The 19,139-nt window shown below is 55.6% G+C and overlaps 6 protein-coding genes across 6 annotated transcripts; 3 read left to right on the top strand and 3 right to left on the bottom strand.

Moving 5' to 3' along the window:
- Nucleotides 1-1,220: 1,220 nt before the first annotated feature.
- K489DRAFT_323637 (uncharacterized protein) lies at nt 1,221-1,670 on the top strand (the record flags this gene model as incomplete). The annotated part of the gene is made up of 1 exon (XM_033601713.1): nt 1,221-1,670. The coding sequence occupies one exon, from the start codon at nt 1,221-1,223 to the stop codon at nt 1,668-1,670; it is 450 nt and encodes a 149-aa protein (XP_033457890.1).
- Nucleotides 1,671-1,815: 145 nt separating this feature from the next.
- K489DRAFT_382785 (MFS general substrate transporter) lies at nt 1,816-4,160 on the bottom strand. Its single transcript, XM_033605459.1, has 5 exons — nt 3,611-4,160; nt 2,829-3,447; nt 2,683-2,772; nt 2,149-2,610; nt 1,816-2,069 (listed from the first exon to the last, which is right to left on the bottom strand). Exons 1-4 carry the CDS (start codon nt 3,949-3,951, stop codon nt 2,305-2,307), a joined length of 1,356 nt encoding a protein of 451 aa, XP_033457889.1. The 5' UTR covers nt 3,952-4,160; the 3' UTR covers nt 1,816-2,069; nt 2,149-2,304.
- An 859-nt stretch (nt 4,161-5,019) lies between these two features.
- On the top strand, nt 5,020-8,702 carry K489DRAFT_44741 (uncharacterized protein). The gene is made up of 3 exons (XM_033608618.1): nt 5,020-5,144; nt 5,503-8,170; nt 8,573-8,702. Coding segments are annotated over exons 1-3 (2,694 nt in total). The 5' UTR covers nt 5,020-5,119; the 3' UTR covers nt 8,574-8,702.
- Nucleotides 8,542-10,921, bottom strand: K489DRAFT_382781 (glycosyltransferase family 33 protein). Its single transcript, XM_033605458.1, has one exon. It carries the CDS (start codon nt 10,647-10,649, stop codon nt 8,832-8,834), a length of 1,818 nt encoding a protein of 605 aa, XP_033457887.1. The 5' UTR covers nt 10,650-10,921; the 3' UTR covers nt 8,542-8,831.
- A 1,241-nt stretch (nt 10,922-12,162) lies between these two features.
- Nucleotides 12,163-16,666, top strand: K489DRAFT_433518 (uncharacterized protein). Its single transcript, XM_033608518.1, has 2 exons — nt 12,163-15,085; nt 15,151-16,666. Exons 1-2 carry the CDS (start codon nt 12,627-12,629, stop codon nt 16,367-16,369), a joined length of 3,678 nt encoding a protein of 1,225 aa, XP_033457886.1. The 5' UTR covers nt 12,163-12,626; the 3' UTR covers nt 16,370-16,666.
- Nucleotides 16,667-17,296: 630 nt separating this feature from the next.
- Nucleotides 17,297-18,943, bottom strand: K489DRAFT_372579 (uncharacterized protein; the record flags this gene model as incomplete). Its single annotated transcript, XM_033603348.1, has 1 exon — nt 17,297-18,943. One exon carries the CDS (start codon nt 18,941-18,943, stop codon nt 17,297-17,299), a length of 1,647 nt encoding a protein of 548 aa, XP_033457885.1.
- Between the last annotated feature and the right edge of the window lie 196 nt (nt 18,944-19,139).

Genomic DNA, 19,139 nt, shown 5'->3' with positions numbered 1-19,139 from the left:
AGCTTAAGGAGCAACATGATCAAATCAACAAACGCTGGCAGAACATGCAGAATGCGAACAACGCCAATGCACCGGCAGGGACCCAAATTCAACAACAGCCAGGGGCGGCCCCAGCAGCAGGCGCAGCGCTTGCGAGACCAGGGACACAACAGTCTACTGCGACACCTGCGGGTGTTGCGCAAAACCCACAGGCGTTATCACAACAACAGGCACAGCAACAACAGATTCAGCAGCAGCAGCAGGCTCAACAGCAAGCTCAAGCTCAAGCACATGCGCAGGCTCAGGCTCAGGCTCAAGCGCAGGCACAAGCCGCAGCTAAGCAAGCACAACAACCCGTGAACAAGCCGAACAATTCTGCGCAGCCGAATGCACAGGCACAGGCGCCTCAGCATAACCCCCAGGCAGCCGCGAACCAGAATGCGCAACAAGTGAAGCCTCCAGCGATGCAACAACAAATGGCGCCCGGACAGCAAAACTTGCCCTCGGCTGCAGCACAACAGCCACAACAGCAACCACAACAACAACCGCCACAGGCGCAGCAGCAGCAGCAGCCTCTACCACAAAATTACCCAAGTAGTAGTATGCAACATCCTCAAAATATGCAGCAACAGCAACAACAACAGCAGCAGCAGCCGGGAGGTCCGCAGCAGGCTGTTCGCCCACAAATCAACATGCAACATGCTCAACAGCAGCAACAGAACATGCGCCAACAGCAGGGAATGCATCAGACTCCTACGTCGGCCATCACTGCCAACACGCCAATTCAGCAACAGCAGCCGAATCAACAACCGCCACAGAACCAACAACCTCAGCCTCTAAGTCATCAAGCAGCAATTTCACAAGCGCAAGCTCATGCTCAACAAGCCGCTCAGCAACAACAAAATTCCCAAATGAATGGTCATCCGTTCACAGGCGCTGGAAATGCATCTGCCAACCTCGCCGCGCAGAACAACACTCCTGTCACCGCGCATCCATATCCGCAACAGCTTCAGCAACAACAGCAACAAATGCAGCAGCAGCACCAACAGCAACAGCAGCATCAACAGCAGCAGCAAGCACAACAGCCTCATCCGGGAAGTGTCAGTGGCCCTAGCGGAGGAGTGCAGCATCAAAACGCCCACGGCAAATTCCCAATCCCCAAAACGCTTACCATGGATCCAAGGACTCAGGTGCCTGTCCCGGGCCCTCAATCTCGACCCACGCTCGCCAACCAAGGTATGATGCAACAACCCAGCATCCAGCGTGCCCCGCCATACGTCCTCGAAGGCGAGGGCGACCACGTCCTCTCGAAGCGCAAACTCGACGAACTCGTCCGCCAAGTCACCGGCTCCGCCCCAACGACCAGCAGCAGCATCAACAAAACCAACAAGGACGACGTGCTCCCCACCAGCATCCTCGACCCGGACGTCGAGGAATCCATCCTTCAGGTCGCTGACGATTTCGTCGACAACGTCATCACCGCCGCCTGCCGTCTCGCCAAGCTCCGCCCTAACCAGACGTTGGACATTAGGGATGTGCAGCTCGTCCTCGAGAGAAACTACGGCATCCGCATACCGGGATACTCGCTCGACGAGGTACGCACGGTGCGTAAATTCCAACCGGCGCCCGGTTGGCAGACGAAGATGCAAGCGGTGCAGGCCGGGAAAGTCATGGGTAGCCGGGAGCCGTGAATAAGGATGACGGGTTCACGAGGTAGAAATGACATCTTCTGGGTCCGGAGGGGCCGCACGCGTCGGCTCGGTGTTTTTCAACGTTTTGTTCATTATTTTTGGAGGGTCACGCAAGGATTTGTCGTGCTCGCGTAAATGGCACCCGAGACCAACACTCGGCGGGAGGCAAAATTGTACCCTATCGTGACGACCCAATGGAAGTAAGCCTTTCGGAAATGTTTCATCATTCATCCACTAGAATCTATTCGTGATGCCTCGTATATGCGATCGCTCGGACATGTCGTGCTTCCGTGAAATCTAGCCGGCTTCTAGATCTTCGCTTTCCATCGCCATCCGACCTTCGCGATCCTCGTGGCGATCAAGAGGCTTCCTCCGAGGAAGAAGCTGGTCCCTCCCCATCTGGTAAAGAAAAATAAAATGGTCAGCGAGGGACTCGTATAACGAGCAGGATTTCGCGTGGTCGAGGGCAACGACTTACATTTGAGCGTAGAGGTATCCTCCATCATGACGCTGGATCAGAGCGCCGGCAAGAGGTCTGGTCGAATCATACAGTCAGCACTCATTAGGTCATCAGCTTCACCTCAACGGTCTCTTCCAGGACCAGACTCGGACAGAAAAGACTTCAATCTAACACTTACGGCCCCGTCAAACACGCCCACGACACCACCGTAAACGCCATCCCCATTCTCACTCCGGCTCTTTTCAAATCCGGCACTTCCATCAGCCCGTTGATCACCGCCGGCCAGATGGATTGAATGCCCGCACTCCCGCATCCGTAGATCGCGGCGAAGACGAAGAGGCTCGCGAGACTGTGGACGCCGATCCAGCCGAACATCATGATCCCGCAGAGGTAGGCGAAGGGGATCAGGACGTTGAGAGTGCCAAGTTTGTCGGCGAAATAGTTGGGAAGAAGGCGGCAGACGAAACCGGCGCCGACGACCTGTGAAGTGAGAAATGTGTAAGCTTTTGGTGATGGATTTCATGGAGTAGTGTCGATCGGAGGACGACTTACCGTCAAGAGAAGATTGATCGAGTCTTCGTAGCTGACGTGTAGGACGTTCCGGGCGTAGCTGCCGACATAGAAGAAGGTGAAGAACAGGCCCTGTCATCCGTCAGTCCTCGCAAGCGCTGCACCATCTCGAGACAAAAAGCCCGTACCCAGAAATTGCAAAACATAGCCGCACAGAACAACCCATACGGCAGCTCCCTAAACGCCTGCCAGTCCACCCACGGCGCTCTCCTCCTCGGCTTCAACCTGACCCGAAACAACGCCGCCGCCGCGAGGTCACACCCCACGACCACAAACCCAATACTCCTCACCGTCCACGCGAACCCGATCCTCGGCAACAGCTCCCTCATCAACACGGGAAACACCACACCGCCGGTGCAACTCCCCAGCGCCGCGATCCCCACCGCAATCGCCCTGCGCCGGGCGAAGTACGTCGTGACCAGGGCCATCGCGGGCGGGTACATCAAGCCGTGCGCGACGCCGGAGCAGAGCGCCTGCGCGCAGAAGACCTGCCACCACACGGTCGTGCACTCCGCCGTGGCGAAAGCCCCCAGCGTGTGCAGGAGGAGGCCGGCGATGTGGACCGTCCGGAACGAGCGGGCTCCGCCGTCGAGCGCTCGCCCGGAGAAGAAGCCGATGAAGAAGGCCAGGAAGATTTGCACGCTGCCCACCCAGGCTATCGTGGAGGGCGGCACGGGGAGGCCGGTGGCGCCGTCGAGGAGGGTCTGTTCGTAGTGGGTCTGGAAGGAGCCGTAGGAGGTAATGTAGCTGAGAGGGAGAGACTTTAGTTTTGATCCAGAGGCAAGCGTATAAGGAGAAGCTGAGGCGGCAAAAACAAAATAGGGAATTTTGACCATGTGGTGTTGTCTCGATCTTAGCTCTGTGATCTTTTCTTCTTCTTCTCGCGTTGTGGGGGCATTTCTTGACTTACCCGAATGTCGTGACATTCGTCAGATGCGCAGCGAGACATTGCGTCCACGCTACGACTCCGCCGTCCGGCGGTGGCGACATGTCCTCTTCTAAATCTTCGTCGCGACTCGGATGCGAAGATTGTGTGTCTCCATCCTCTGCGCGTCTGCCCGTGGATGTGTTATGCTCCGACTCGACGACTATGGCATGTTCGATTTCGCCGTCTTTGGTGCCGGGCCATGCAGACATGTTGGCAATCGTCTTGTTCTTGTCTTGGGCGGCAACTTCTGCGACATGATGGTCGAATTTGCTGGAGCCGGATTTCGTGCTGACGGCATCTTGGGAGTCGTTGCGACTTGTCATCGTCCCTGCGCGAGGCCAGGAGAAGTATTCTCTATTGTGTATTTTTCTTTCTTCTAAATTTCGAGTCTTCGTCTCGTTTCGGTTGAGATGGTCATATAGCCACAGATCACCTGAAGGTCTCGTGGGAAGACAGAACCATTGTAATCGCTATGATTTGATTTTTTTCTCGAGATTTAGGAATTCGCATGAGTCATTGAGGATCACGTCTTGGATGTCTTATTATTGCCTCTTCGCCGGCATGTAAATGAAGCTGAGTAATGAGATGTGAAAATCCGCAGATCTATACCCAAGTAGTCAATGACGTGCTTTCGAACGATCGTGCAAACTGACTAGATGTGCCGAAGCACCGCAACTTCTATACATCTCGCTGCTTATGCAGTGTCCTGTACATATTCTGCGGGTTCGTGGTCTCATATTAAATCCTCTATGCCTCGGAACTTATTTATCTGCATGGACATCTGTATCTGGGCACTGTCGTGGGCGAGCTCAGACAACGACTTGGCCAGTAAAACACACTATTTCGATCTCGAAATCCGACACTCATCGCCCATTCACCTCACACCCTCCGGCTCACCATTATGGCTGTTCCATTGAATACACCCACCGAATTCGTGTAAATCACTGCCGGATGCGGCAAAAGGGATCATGGGTGGAATATGCAGGGCCCGAACTCTGCATTCCCACTCTGCGACGTCATTTTACACTCGTCGAATCCACCCGCATCACACGAGCAGAACCACGCACTTGTGAAAATTCCCCGTGGATCGTCGAATCGAACACAGTCTGGACTCGTTTAATATTCCTGTCTTCGTCGCTTTCGGACAATTCTCCTCACCACCACACGGCAACGGTCGTGCTTCCTCAGCGGCAGAGGTGGCGGCGTCGGACGATTGGCTCCGCTTCAGAGAGCTTCGGACCTCACTTGCTTGCCCGCACTGGAAGGCTCCCCGACCTGCAAGCGACGTGAATTTCAGTGAGATCCTCTGTTCGACATGTGTCGATGAGAACATTCATCCTACCGGAACCTAAGTCATCTTCGTTGACCTTTCCCTCATGACTATCGCTTGGTACCCGAATCTCCAACAACTTCCTGGACCCTCAGACAGCTATGGCTCCTTCTTGGAAATAATCAGCTTGAAAAATTGACCAGGTCGAGCAATTGTTCGTCATGTTCTCCCTCGGAGCTTTCTCCGGTAAGTTTGGTCAACAGCTCCACAGCACCTCATCGTCCGCACGTCGTCTCGGAGATACACATCACGTATCCATTGGTAGAGTGTTTTGGCGGGGTAGGCGGACGAAACTCGTGCAACACAAACACCCACGATCGTGCTGCTATGGAGAATCCACAAAATTCGCGTCATGCCAGCAAGCCTCCCAAAGGTCGTCGGTAGCGAGAAGCAAGATTCGGCCGATCTCTAACCAATGCTCGCGACACAATGGATGTTGAAGACAAAGGGCGCATAGTTTCGGGGGTCCCAATTTCCATGCTATCACCATTGTTACAACAAATCCTCGCTGATAAGTTTTACCTACTGAATTTGTATTCAATAGGCGCTAGCTTCATAGCAGCAGATCCAGAAGAGCCCAGAACTCCGCCTGCGTCACCGACACCCGTTTCCTTTCCGCAATATGACCAACATACGACTTCGCCAAGGCCGTGGAGTAGTAACAACCCACCCCCAGATCTAAACTATCTCTTCTCGCATACCACTCGACATGTCGACATCAAGTCTTCGCACCTGGATGTGTTGAACGTCAACCTATCCTCAGAGCCATGTTCTGCTGGCGACCTTATTCCCCGTGGCGTCAATGACACTGACTTCTATCCTCATTGGCAAGTGCCATCTGTTCCCGACGAAGAGTCTCTCAAAGTCGGACCGAATGGTCGGCCTTTGCGCCCGGTCCTCACAATCGAAGAAAGGCTCCGGAAAGACTTCATCGAGCGACTGTCCGAATTGGAGACCGAAAATGATACTGCATTTCGTGTACTGAACAAGAGAAATCTTCCTGGTGTCCGGCCACCTCGGATAGCCACGATGCGAAAATTCTGGGCGCAGCTGGAAAATCTTAGCCACTACTGGGATGTCAGCCTTGACGATTATTTCCAAGTCATGGAAGCTGAGCCCGACGTGGAAACTCAAGAGATGAACATTGATCCCCCTCGCGATCATTCTGGCGAGCAACCATCACCTACCGTGAAGAGTCCCAAACGTCCAAGAGTAGATGATGGGACGAAAGCCATACTAAGTGGTGTCGCCTCCGAGACTCAGGATTCCAAATGCGATCGTGACGATAACGGTGATACGATAATGACCGACGACGATCCCTCTGTGACTTCTGACCCAGACAATGCTGCTTCCAACTCGACCCCGGATTCTGCTCAGCCGGGAGCCATGCGTGAAAAACGCCAGTACAAAGGCCGTCGACTCGGTACTGGTCGAGACATGCCGGATCGCTTTCGAAGCGATGCTATCCTCGCCTTTGTGGAGGGCTGTGTATGGCCTTTCAATTCCACAGTCATACCTCCGCGGAGGGCCCCTGCAGTACGTTTCGGCAATCTGAATATTCCCATCAAGCAAATCGCCAGCGTGTATAGACTTCCCAACGATGTTGCACGTCGACGAGCAGGCTGGATTCAAGGGCCTCTGATTGGACTACAGTCACGCTTGGAAGTCGAGTTTTCCGTCGAGAACAGACAAGATGACGACGAAGCTGATGCTCTCAATCATGATGTCTTGCCCAGTAGGACACATCCGGCTATCACTGCACGTATGAGAAAAGAAAAAGCCAGCTCATCCGCCGTGTCTACAAACTCGGAGAAAATGGACGTTGACATTGTCGATTCTGCTGCTTCTCTCGGCGCCGGAGCTGTCGATGCCTTTCAAAAGCCGGCGCTTCCCTCTTCGCTAAGCAGTTTCAAAGCCCGAGCCGCCAAGAAGAAGCCTCCACCTGTGGTCGAGCCCGTTGCTCGTGGACGGCTCGATATTCTCCGAGAAATTGGTCTTTTGCTCGAAATCGCTCAGGAACGTTACCGTGAAGGCAAAACTGAATCTAGGCCTGGAGCAGGCCAATGGTGGACAGAGAAGCCACGTTGGGGAGGTGGCAAGGGCGGACCTGTAGGTGATGCCGACAAGCCTGGTGACAAATCTCCCTCTATCCCGAGCGGAGGTGCTGACTCGCCGTCCGGTATTGATCCTAATGCAACAGCCGCCCGTCCGACCGTTGCGGTTCCCCAGCGGCCCTCGCCGATTCCGAGCGCAGCCATCAGACAAGTCTCGGCTGCATCCGCGACGACTCTAGACTTTTCATCACTCAGAAACAAAAATGGCACAAGTAGCACGACCATCGTGAACGGCCTCGGAAGACCCTCATCTTCATCCAACAAGGACCCATCTCCCACTCATGAAGCAGCAAAGCCCACCAAAGACGATGCCAGAAAACCATCCTCTGCCTCGGGTGCCCCAATCCATCCTTCCCTCCCCACCACGTCTTCCCTCCCACCTCCCTCACTCATGAAATCGCCCAACTCGTCAAGTATCGATCCAATTCTAGCGGCAGCAGCCACGCCATCGGCATCTTTCGCCAATGAAATGTTCGCACGCCATCAACGTCGAGAGAGGAAATCGCCCGCAGCGATGTGGGAAACTCTCCGCTGTCCGACCGCGACTTGGGACGCCAAGACGGAATACCGGGCGATCGGGAAGGGCAATATCTCGACGAATCCCCCTTCATCTGACGCGACGGCACCCAAAGACAGCGAGGAGAAAGCCTCCATGAGCAAGAACAGAGAGGATATGAGCAACAGCGGTCAGGTCGAAGGTCCGAATGCGGCCAAGGAGGAATACAAACCCCCAAAGACAGCATCGCAAGCAGCAAACCGAGACGGCTGGGACGAGGTCTTCATCGTCTCCTCCCTGAACCACCACATCTCCATCCTCCGTCTGAGCGTACACGATGCATATCTGGAATGTCTCCTCACGGGGAAAATGCCATCATCATCGTCATCGTCATCGTCATCAACTGATCCCTCTACTGCAGGACTAAGCTCGTCAGAGAAATTTTCCGAAGAAGCGGGCGAGGCAGAAGAGAAGAGACATTGGTCCATCCCCCGTATCCGTCGCTCGAAGTGGTACGATCTCCTGAACGCCGAGGATCGCTGCGAGGCTTTCCGTGTGCTGTGGGGGATCATGGCGTATCTATGTCGCGATGAGACGATCTGGTGAGATTTCTCTCGATTCATTCTTATTTTTCTTTCCTCTCGCTTTTTTTCTGTCTTCTCTCGAGGCGGAGAGGAGGAGGAGGAAGATGAGGGAAAAGGTCGTGTTCTAGGCGATGGAGAGGAAGAGAGAGAGAGTGTGTGTGGTGGGCGGTGTTCTATGGATTGGGATTGGAGATTCAATCGCCAGAGGGGTCCTGGGATGAAAGACATACCCTGGTGGGATTTGAGAAGGCTGTGTGTCTCCCGGAATGGGGTTTTCTAGCCCACCATGGCCTGCTTTGACTGTTTTTTGTTTTCTTCTCCTTTCTCTCGGTGTGAATTCCTCGAGATATCAGTCTCTTCATCTGTTGTTTTTTGGAAGTCCACATGATATTAAAGCTCATTATGTTTCTCTTACTCTAGAGCGTACCTATCGATGATCGTCACACGTCTTGGATCATGACATCTCACACATCTCGAGAACGACCATTTACATCCCCCACGTCGCTCTGAGTAGTTTCTGGCATTGGCTCAGCGGGAGACAATGTTTTCTAAAACTTCCCGTCTTTCGACCATGTCTCCTTAGGAAAGTCTCTTTCTATCACCGCCGTCGCACGGAATTGTCTCGACTCCGGTTCCATCACGTTCCTAGCCCTTTCCTTCCACTCCCTCTTTCCGCCTATCATTTTCCGCTCTGCCCCGCTGAGAGATCCGCCTGCTTCTCCAAACCGAACAATCTCCCCGCCACAGAAGCCCATTCCTCCTCCCATCGCCTCTCGCCTTCCCTCCTCGCTCCTCTCCGTAGCCTTTCCAGCTGCGATAAGTGCTCCCTCTTCTTCCCCTTCTTATCTCCACCACCATCAGCACTGTCGTCATCGACGCTCCAACCTGCCCTCCTCCCATCACGTCCGACCTCCCCGAAAAGCTCCACGAGGATCTCGGACAGTTGCTCGGGACTCTGGAAACCACGCCCGTTCCCCATCTCTTCGTCTCCCACCGCATCCCTCTTCTCAGAAACAACACCCGCACCACCATCATCAGAGGACGAGGACGAGGACGAGGAAGGAGGTTCCCTGACGAGTTCGCCCCAGCTCTCGAACCCGCTCCAGCCCACGACGGGCAATCCGCTGCCGAACATATCCACCACTTTCATCGGCAGGTCGACCCCGCTGCTGGACATGTGCAAGCTGAGCCCCAGATCCGCCGAGGACAGCAGGCCCGCGTAATCAGCCGGGGTCAGCCAGGCGTTGAGGATGCTGACGCCCGGGAGCCGGCCGGCGGAGCGCAGCGTGGAGATGCGCGCCATGTAGTGGGGCAGGAGGGGCCCGCGGCCGGTGATGATGGCGTGGATGGCGGGGAGATGCGCGGTGGCGGCGGTGGCGGAGGAGGAGGAGGAGAGCAGTTGGGATTCTCGCAGAGTCGCATATGAGACCAGGCCCTGCAGGAGGACCTCGAAGTCCTCGTCGGGCGTCCACGAGGTGCTGCTCACCAGCAGGCGGGTCTGGCCCGAGAGGATGGGTGCCGCGTGGTCCGCGGTCTGCGGGAGTCTGCGGAGGAAATCTTCCCGTTGGGAAAGCTCGGTGAGCGGCTGGAAGATCTCGGCGGGTCGGTCGTGCAGCGTGAGGGCTTTGATGCCCCATTTGCGCTTCAGCGCCGCGGTCATGGCGCGGGACACGGCGAAGTGGGCGGCGGCGCCCCGGCCGAAGTTCCCCTCGTACCAGCTCGCCAGACGCACGAGCGGGTGGGAGGCGCCGAGTCGGAGGGCGAGGATGCTGTAGCCGAAGTTGTGCCAGTCCACGACCAGGTGGGTGCCGCGGAGGGCGCAGACGAGGCGGGCGACGGCGAGGGTGGGGATGGCGGGCGGGTTCTGCAGCAGCAGCCAGGCGGAGGCCGGGGCGGTGTAGGCGAGGGTGCGGTAGAGGGCGGCGATCTGCCAGAGGACCTTGAGGGGCGCGGTCACGAGGAGGAAGGCGAGGCGGTTGCGGAATTGGAGGCCCCGCGGGAACGTCGCGAGCGCGTACACCCGCACGAAGCGGTTCGCTGCGAGGTCGGGGTGGAGCTCGGCGGTGCCGACGTCGCCGATCAGCGCGACGGATACGCCGCGTCGGGCGAGGGACAGGGCGTGGTATTGCATCCGGGGACTGCGGCCGAGTTCGCCGAGGACGAGGACTTGCACACTTGAGGAGCATCGAATCTTGGAGGCGTTTCCGAGGAACGCATCTTTTCCGTTGGAGGAGGCGCCTTGGGTTTCCCGCTCCGAAAGAAAGTAGGTGTACCCTGAACGATCAGAATTTTCGGGTTGCTTGTCCGTCTCGGAAAAGACGTCTTCGGCGATGGTTGGAGGTGAAGACGGATCGAATGAGTTGGGTAATGTGAATGCAATTATTGGAAGGACCACAAATGCGGCGAATGTGATGAAAACGGCGAAGATGAAGGCCGTGATGGTTGTGACATTGATCGGGACCCAGGCCAGTGAAGGCGGTAATGTGATGAGAGTCATTCTTTTGCGAAATCCAAGGATGTCAATCGATGAGTGTTGCTTTCTTTCCTTTCAGCAGTCATTGGTTGATGCTGAAGGAGATTCGACAAGGAGGTGTGCAACGGAGTCGCTTCAAGCCGGGATTATTGCCGATTCACAGCTGGCAACCCTTCCATTGATGCTGTGTACAAATCAACCTAATTTTGGAGCCGACGAGGGGAGTTGCATCGACGTTGGCAGGAAATAGTGCAATCTCAAGCTTATCGTCTTCTCCTGTGTTCAGCCTTGCCAAGCCACGACGTCGTTCTGTCGGTGTTGTTGTCGTTAGGACAATCGCATGGAGCGCAGCACACGTGGCGTGAAGTCGGGAGACGAGTGGACGGGACACAAGATCGGAGCCGAGAAGTCGGAGATTCGATGCCGAGCCGCCGATCGAGCGCACACCGCACGTGGGTATTTCCTCTTTCTTCTACAGGACCCGTCGATATATGAACATGGCAATAATTTGCAACATCAGTCATTTCCAATTTTCCGTAGAGGTCAATGACAAGATGGAGATTTGGGGGAGGTGACTAATCATTTCCACAGTCGTTCACTCCTGGGCTCATTGTCACTGTACATTGTCTGGACAATTGGAAGCAGCGTTATCGATATGCTAAGACGAAGGGAGGAGAAGCAAATTGGAGACATTCGCAGCATTGGCCATACGGAAATGCCCCACTCTCAGCCATCTCACATCATTCCCAGGTTGACATCATCATTATTATTATCATCATCGTCCTAAGATGGAATCGGGTGTGGCGCCGATGCACGTGTCTATAGAGCAATCGTGTGGTAATCCGGTTGCGCTCTACAGCACCTCTATGTTCCATTCCAAGGCGTGACGATATGTGATATTCTCGACAGTGACATGGTCCATTTCCCTAGGAGTCCAGTCCTCGGGTCCACAGCAGAATATATATGCATATCTTTCGAGCGCGTGTCTAGTCCTAGAGCGAGCCACTTCATCGGGGGAAAAAAAAGAGGATTCAAGAAGCCGGAGTGACTAATCATCAATGCGCGGAGGTATTTGATACGGAATCGGAATAGTCCGAGATGAACAGTCCTGTGATTACAGTGGAGATGCGTGGGCTCGCGCGCAACGTGTGTGGCTTGAGACGGACCCCTCGCGCCGCCCCGGAGTTTACTCCTACTGTAATGTGCAGTGGGTCGGTAGATATCGATAGGCAAAGTGGTGAGATGTGCATCTGCTGTAGAGGAACATGTGAAGGCAGCGCGAGTCTTCTCTACTGTAGTTGCCGCTTTGTAGGAGAGTAGCCGCGGTGATTATAGAAAGCAACAATGATAAATGTTTCGGTCCAATATGAACGGCGGCGCAACGTCCGAAAAGGGTCTTGGTCTGGCTCTGCGGTTGGAGAGGTGAATCCCACGTGTGTGTGTCTGGGGGTAACGGAACTGGGTCGCGTTGCTCTCCCGCTATCTACATACTCACATACTGTGCTGTAATGTATGTACACTCTGTACTGTACCGCATCGTCTCATATGTGAATGCCATAGTCCGGACGCTCGTTGGTTTCTGCAATACACTTCGCTGTCCGTCCGCTGAAGGGACCTCACATCGCAATTGCATCACAGCTTCGTTCCTCCCGTACCTTGGTCGACGACGTCTACGTCTCTCCTTATCTCCAACGGCGGAACATCGAGCCCAAGCGCACGTTGAAACACTGTCTCTGCGACAAATATATGAAAAGCTCTTGGCCGCGATACTCCACATGACGATCCTGCACATCGCCTTCTCGTCGGTCGCAGCGGTGCGAGGTTGAAGTGCGTTCCTCGGAGGGAGCAAGATAGGTCAAGAGACAGGACAAACAATCCCAGACCAAGTCGCTGCACAGTCCTGCACATCACGATCCCCAGCGCGACGATTGCCATACGGCGGGAAAGGATCCATACCTACCATTAAGAGAAGGACTGGATAACATCATTAGCATCACCATCATGGCTTCTGCTCAGGCCTTCACGCCTACGGGAAAGAGCGATCATCATCTCCACCCACCAACCCTCGCCAAATCACCGCCTACCTCGCCTTCCATTCCGCAGAACAGTCAACCTTCCGCGCATCGTCGCCAAGGGCATGCCTACAGCCACTCTTTCTCCAACTTCGCTTCCCCTCCGCCTACCTACACTCGATCGGCTCTCGACCAACTTTCCGCAAATAGCCAGCCACCGCCGACCGGAATAAATGGCAGCCTCAATGGATATGCGTTGAGCAGTAAGAGCCCGTCCGCCTCCAATGGCTTTTTGTACACCCATACCGAAACGAGCAAGGAGAATACCCCCATGCCATCGCCATCACCGCCGTTGACGAGAGGGATAGACCCTAGGCAGGCCTTGAGTCGCAACCACAGCCACAGTCGTAGTCACGGACACGTTCACGATTCTCATCAGCCGCCGCAGTCTGGGTCAGGATACGGTCTGGACCAGACACAATCACACTGGCTTGAACAAGACCCTTTCTCTCAACAGGCGCATGTCACCTTGCAAGAGCAGAAGTCGAATCCTTCCCCGCATAATCACCACCATCACCACGACCACGACCACGAGCATGAACAGCATCAGCATCACCACGAAGACCACGACCATTCGCATGGTGTACACACGCCTCATAACCACTCTCATAATCATTCCCATTCTTCTCCGTTCGCTCACAACAACGCATCCGCACTATCACAATCCATCTCACACCCACAGGCAGAAATGAAGAGCAGGCCTCGAGGACAATCTGATCTGGGGAGACGGCTCGATGTGCCCATGCCGAAAATCAACACTTCGCGCGCAAATGATTCATGGCCTGCAGTTGCAGATGCGCTCGCAAGCGTTCTCATTCCTCTGCCATATCTACTTGTCGCCGCTGCTGCGACGACGCTGATTGGAGTTCGAACAGCCACGAGCTTGTCGGCAGAACTACTCTCACCCATGCAGAAGTTACGGCAGGATATCATGGAAGATGGTGGGCAGGCGGAACACCTCAACCTGAAAGAAGTTCCCTTGAACGATTCTGCGAGCGTGCTGATGGCTTGTATCTTGACTTCGGGGACACTTTTGCTTGTGGGGGTCTTTGGTGTCTGGAGGACCACACAGCAACGTCTCCTTGACAGACGGAAACTCAGGATAAACAGCACCTGGTCAGACTCACAGCAGAAACAACAGCAACAGCAGTCGAGCAGACTGTGGACGCTCCAAACAGCCCAAACGGCGGCGGCGCGCACGCTCGGCGTAGGCTTACCCTTCTACGCCGCGCTACAAATCGGCGGCACAAGGACAAGCATGCTCCTTTTGACTGCCGTCGCCACAGGGTTGATCTACACGAATGGCCACATCTCCTCGGTCGCTGTTCTAGCGCAGACGGTGCAGGCCCGAAGGGCGACATTCTTCGTGTTGGCTCTGTGCATAATTGGGGACCTCTCTGGTCTGACGAGTACAAATCCATCTTCGGGTCTGGTCTTGGGCTACTCAGCGCTGTTCTGTGCAGTGTTTATATTCCCTCCACCACTCCCATCGATCCCGGATGCGTCATCGGCAGCAAAGTCGGAGGGAGAACCTGCAGGGACGACTACCACAGGTGCAGCACGGCCGATGGGAAACTCGAATCGCCTGCCCGCATCATCTCTGACACGTTCTCCGCATGATTCGCAGCTGACACTCCTCTCTGGTGTTGCTACCACTTCGCTCACGGTCCTTTTCTGTCTCGTGAAGCTGTCCTTCGGCCATGTCATGCCTCTCCTATCAGGCCCGTGGCTCGTTCTCACCCTCGCAAGCTGCATCGCCACAGCAGCCAGCATGCTCTACTCACGACCTTTTGTCTTCTTTCCTCAGCGAGCCTACGATAGCCATAAACATCGACCTTGGAAGACCAGCCTCTACATCATCGCACCCGCTGCCGCGATCATCGCCTTCGCGATGCCATTGTTCACGCCGATTACAGCTGATTCAACGACCATAACTTTCCTCAACCTTTTCCTTCTCATTTCGTCGTGCATCGGCTACTGCTACGACAAGACTAAACCCTCCTTCCGCCTCCACCGGTCCTCTAACGATGCCAATGGCAGCGCCAACTTCGCTCTCCCCCCTAACGCATTCTCCTCTGCAATGTCTCCGTCCATTCTCTCGCCGTTTCCGTTTTCTTCAGCTTTCTCCTTTGCTTCTCCGCCAGTGTCGCCGATGGTGGACGGCAGGCCGCACCATCACCACCACGATCACGATCACGATCATCATCACCATGGGCCAACCACCGCTTTCCGCCGGAAATCTTCGGCCGCAGCTACCATCCTGCAGCTCATCGATGGGAAAGACTGTTCTTTTGTTACGAGGTTCCTCATGGCGAGATGTCAACCAGGGTCTTTGATGGCGGGAATCCTAGCAGAAAAGGATTCTAGGAGGATTGCATACTTCACAATGTGAGTGGCCCTGACTTCTAGCTGATGGATTTTACGACCCTTCCACTGACACCGTACTTCTGCAGTCTCAACTTTGGCTTCATGCTCGTTCAGGGCGTATATGGCTATCTCTCTGGCTCCCTCGGCCTACTCTCTGACACAGTCCACATGTTCTTCGACTGTCTCGGTCTCGTCGTCGGCCTCGGTGCCGCCGTCGCCTCCAAATGGCCGACATCACCCGAAAAGCCCTACGGATGGGCCAAGCTCAACACGCTCTCAGGTTTCGGCAACGGCATCTTCCTGATGCTCGTCAGCGTGGAATTTATCTGGGAAGCCTGCGAGGGCATCGCCGAGAAGCGCGAACTCCGCCGCGTCATGGAGCTGCTCATCGTCAGCTCCCTCGGCTTCGCCGTGAACCTCGTCGGCCTCCTGGCCTTCGGGCACGCCCATGTCGGCCACGATCACGGTCACGGGCATGATCACGGCCATCACGACCACGGCCACGACCATCATCACCACCACCATCATCACGACCACGGCCACAACGAAAACATGCACGGCATATTCCTCCACATCGCCGCCGACGCGGGCGGCTCCCTCGCCGTCATCCTCTCCACCGCCCTCGCCCTCTGGCGCCCCTGGTACCTCTGGGACCCGCTCGCGACCATTTTCATCGCGGTCTTGATCTTCGCCGCCGCCGTCCCGCTCGTCACCAGCAGCGCGAGGAAACTGCTCCTCGTCCTCCCCGAGGCCGGCAACGTCGAGTGGAGCGTCCGCGAGGCCCTGAGGGAAGTCGTGGAGATCCGCGGGGTCGTGGGCGTCGCCGCCGAGGGCGGTCTGAGGGTTTGGGAGGGCGTCGCTGCGGACGCCGAGGACGAGGGCAAGAAGGAGAAATGCGGACATGCGCATCATGATCATGACCATCATCATCATCATCATCATCACGATCACGGCCATCACGACCACAAGCATGATCACGGCCACGACCACGCCCGCAGCCACAGCCACGACCACACCCACCTCTCCCCTCCTCCCGCCAACACCACCCCTTCCCCTCACGACCACCATCATTCCCACGACCATGCCCACCACGACCACCCCCACCCGGCTCCCCCCATCACCCTTGTCGGCGCCATCCACATCATCGCCCACCCCTCCGCCGACCTCGAGGACGTCCGCAGCCGCGTTGTCGAATTCCTGCGGGCGCGGGGCATGGACCTCGTGGTGCAGGTCGAGCGGGACGCCGGCGTCGGCGTCGGTAGCGGTGGTGCTGGCAGCGGGAGTCCGTCGATGAGGGTCGCTTGAGGATCTAGTCTGGGGATGGATGGGGGGTTTCGCCTCAAGGTCGGGGGTTGGAAGACGTCGTTGTGGATTCGAGGAGCGCGATGGAAGAAGGAGGACTCGAATCGTTCCGGTGGTAGGAGAAATGCGGACGTCGTTATGCTTCAGCGTCATCATTAGCATCATCATCATCACCGTTATCATCATCATTATCATATACTTGTTTTTGTTTCCTCTCATAGCGAGCGGCGTCGTGGTATATTAGAACAATGAACAATGAACAAATTCGGGAGAATGACTACCCGAAGGAACAATTCCATGAAAAAAAAAAACATCTTTAAATTCTCTCCCTTTTAATCTCCCTATTCATGCCACTGTACTGGGATCATACTACGAAAGACGTCGACGAAGAAGAGGAAAACTTAAAAAAGGATAGATCTGAATACTTGCTATGCTACGAAAATATCTGAAGAAGAAAAGAAAAACGGAAATGACGGAGATGATTTTTCCGTCGTCGTCGCCGGCGGCACGGCGGTGGAAGAAGAAGGGGAGGATCAAGGAAATGTAACGGAAATCCACCGGACGCACGCTCTGGCTTCGGCTTCGGCTTTGAGGGGGATGGAGCGACCGTTCGTGCGATCGTCGTCATTTGGTCGTTGTGGTGATTTTCGCTCGTCGTCGGTTCGTCGGTGGTGGGCTTCATCGTATCGTATCGTGTCGTCATGATATGATGAGCGAGGAATGTCGAAGTTAGAAGGGAAAAGTAAAGTAAAGGAAGAAGAAACAGAAAAGGGGAAGCAAGAAGTAGAAAGGACGGGGGAAGAGCAAGCTCGTCAAGGAAAGGAAAGCAAACAAGAAAAACCCTCGAACAGCGCGAGAGGATCAACGGGAAACTCAAAATCAAGCTCATCAGGATCGTCATACCGCAGACACACACTCTCTCGCGCTCTCTCACAGCATCATCCAACTCACCCCCAACCACACCGCCACCGCCGCCAGCCCCGCCAGCAGAACGCAACCCCCAAGCAGAACCGCGCTCACCGCACTCGCCGCTCCAATCCCCAGCACGGCGCCGGGCCCCGCCGCACTGCCGACCAGAACAGCCGCGAGCAGCACCAAGCCGACGGCCGCGACGATCCTGCGCCACGAGAATCCGATCTCGAAGACCAAGCCCTCCTGCGCGAAACGGTCTTGGCCCTCGACGTCGGCGTCCGCGGCCGCGTCGTCCGGGTCGGGGTCGCAGCCGTCGTTGTGGGGCGGCACGATCCGCAGGGTCGGCATGTTGGCGATGCGGCGCGCCCATTGCACGTGGGTGGTGTGGTCGCGGCCGAGGGCCGGGTCGCGGAAGAGGGCGAGGAGGGTGGAAGCGGTTTGGTCTTTGGTCGTCGGGGGGGAGGATGGGTCGTCGGAGAGGATGGGGAAGGTTGATGCGGTGGGGCTGGGGCTGCTGCTGCTGCCGCTGTCGCCGTTGGCGCTGGTGGGAAACGTCGGGGAGAGGATCTCGAGTTTGCTGCTGCTGTAGCAGCTGTAGAGATCGCAGGAGCTACGGCTCGGCCGGGCGAAGTCTTGGGGGCCTCGGCCTTGGACGGTTATACGCTGGAGAGAGCGGGCGGAACAGGTGCGCCAGAGTGAGCCGCCGCGGAGGTGGGTGTAGCTTTCGCGGAGCTGAAGGAAGAAGACTTCGTCGTCGAAGGGAGGGGGAGGAGCCCGTCGGGATGTGGAAGAAGTGTTGCTGTGTGGTGATGAGGAAGTTTTTGATGTAGCAGCATCGATGTGACGGGACCATAGTGCCTTCTCGTGATCTGCTTTCGAGCGACGACTCGACGTTGCTGGAATAGGCAATGTTGCGGTCTTCGATTTGGATCGAACGCTTGAGCGGGGAGGTGCATACAGTCGTGGACTGTCGCCGATACTGGTGCCGTTTGATTTGACCTCACTATCACCGCTAGCACGCAGGCTCAACATGAGCACACTCTCAGAATTGAGATATGATGGCGCCGAAGCAAGAGGTGTTGACGGGCAGGACTTCTTTGCTGGAGATCCTGAATACATGTTCTGTACAGTCGATCGAAGTGCAGCTGCCAGACGACTGGGCCGGAACGAGCTCAAGAAATTAGTGACGGGAGCTGGTTTCTTCGTGCTTTGGGACTGGTTGCGCTGTATCTTCTTGGCTCTAGAAGATGTAGGAGATGAGATACCGAGACCCGACGACAGTGACAGTGATGTCGGCCATCGGGTAGTCCTTGTGGAAGGACTGCCTTGCTCGATATCAAACAGTACATCCGCCTTGTCGAGGTTGGTATCTTGAAAATAGTCGAGAGTCTGCGAATGTCTCCAAGGCGAAGCGAGCGTGGCAGGAGGAGATGTAGGCAATTTGCAGTCCTGAATGTCCACCGAGAAGGCAGAGCTTGTCGGCGATGGCTCGTCATAGAACGTCTTTGGCTGATCAATGATGTATTGTGATACAACACGACCATTGTCGAACTTCGAATCTCGTCTTGAGGCTGCCATTGTTGAAGCACTTGGCGAAGTTCTTGAACAATCGTGAAGATCGATCGTTTCGAAATCGCTTCTTGGCCGCTCGCACGTGTTGCTCATGCTGAACGATAACTACCAGATCGTTCTCGTGGAGGAAGTTTGAAGAGAAACGGAAACGGTTGTGAATGGCAAAACGGTCCGTTCGAGCAGAACCACAAACATATAATAATGGTTTTCGTCGCTTCTGCTTCCCCTGCGTATGAGCCAAGTGAGGAATTAGGGGTTCCACTGGATTCATGTCAGTCAAATCCAGTGA

Source organism: Dissoconium aciculare, assembly GCF_010015565.1.
Source record: "Dissoconium aciculare CBS 342.82 unplaced genomic scaffold K489scaffold_10, whole genome shotgun sequence".
NCBI lineage: Eukaryota > Fungi > Ascomycota > Dothideomycetes > Mycosphaerellales > Dissoconiaceae > Dissoconium > Dissoconium aciculare.
The sequence above is the reverse complement of the archived record's forward strand: the minus strand, read 5'-3'. Positions and strand labels throughout refer to the sequence as shown.

Coding starts and splice junctions, on each gene's coding strand:
- K489DRAFT_382785 (XM_033605459.1), bottom strand. CDS start 3,951: ATGACAAGTCGCAACGACTCCCAAGATGCCGTCAGCACGAAATCCGGC. Junction 3,448..3,610: donor ACGAATGTCACGACATTCGG/GTAAGTCAAGAA, acceptor TCTCCCTCTCAG/CTACATTACCTCCTACGGCT. Junction 2,773..2,828: donor CTATGTTTTGCAATTTCTGG/GTACGGGCTTTT, acceptor GACGGATGACAG/GGCCTGTTCTTCACCTTCTT.
- K489DRAFT_44741 (XM_033608618.1), top strand. CDS start 5,120: ATGTTCTCCCTCGGAGCTTTCTCCG. Junction 5,145..5,502: donor CTCCCTCGGAGCTTTCTCCG/GTAAGTTTGGTC, acceptor TGTATTCAATAG/GCGCTAGCTTCATAGCAGCA.
- K489DRAFT_382781 (XM_033605458.1), bottom strand. CDS start 10,649: ATGACTCTCATCACATTACCGCCTTCACTGGCCTGGGTCCCGATCAAT.
- K489DRAFT_433518 (XM_033608518.1), top strand. CDS start 12,627: ATGGCTTCTGCTCAGGCCTTCACGCCTACGGGAAAGAGCGATCATCAT. Junction 15,086..15,150: donor AGGATTGCATACTTCACAAT/GTGAGTGGCCCT, acceptor GTACTTCTGCAG/TCTCAACTTTGGCTTCATGC.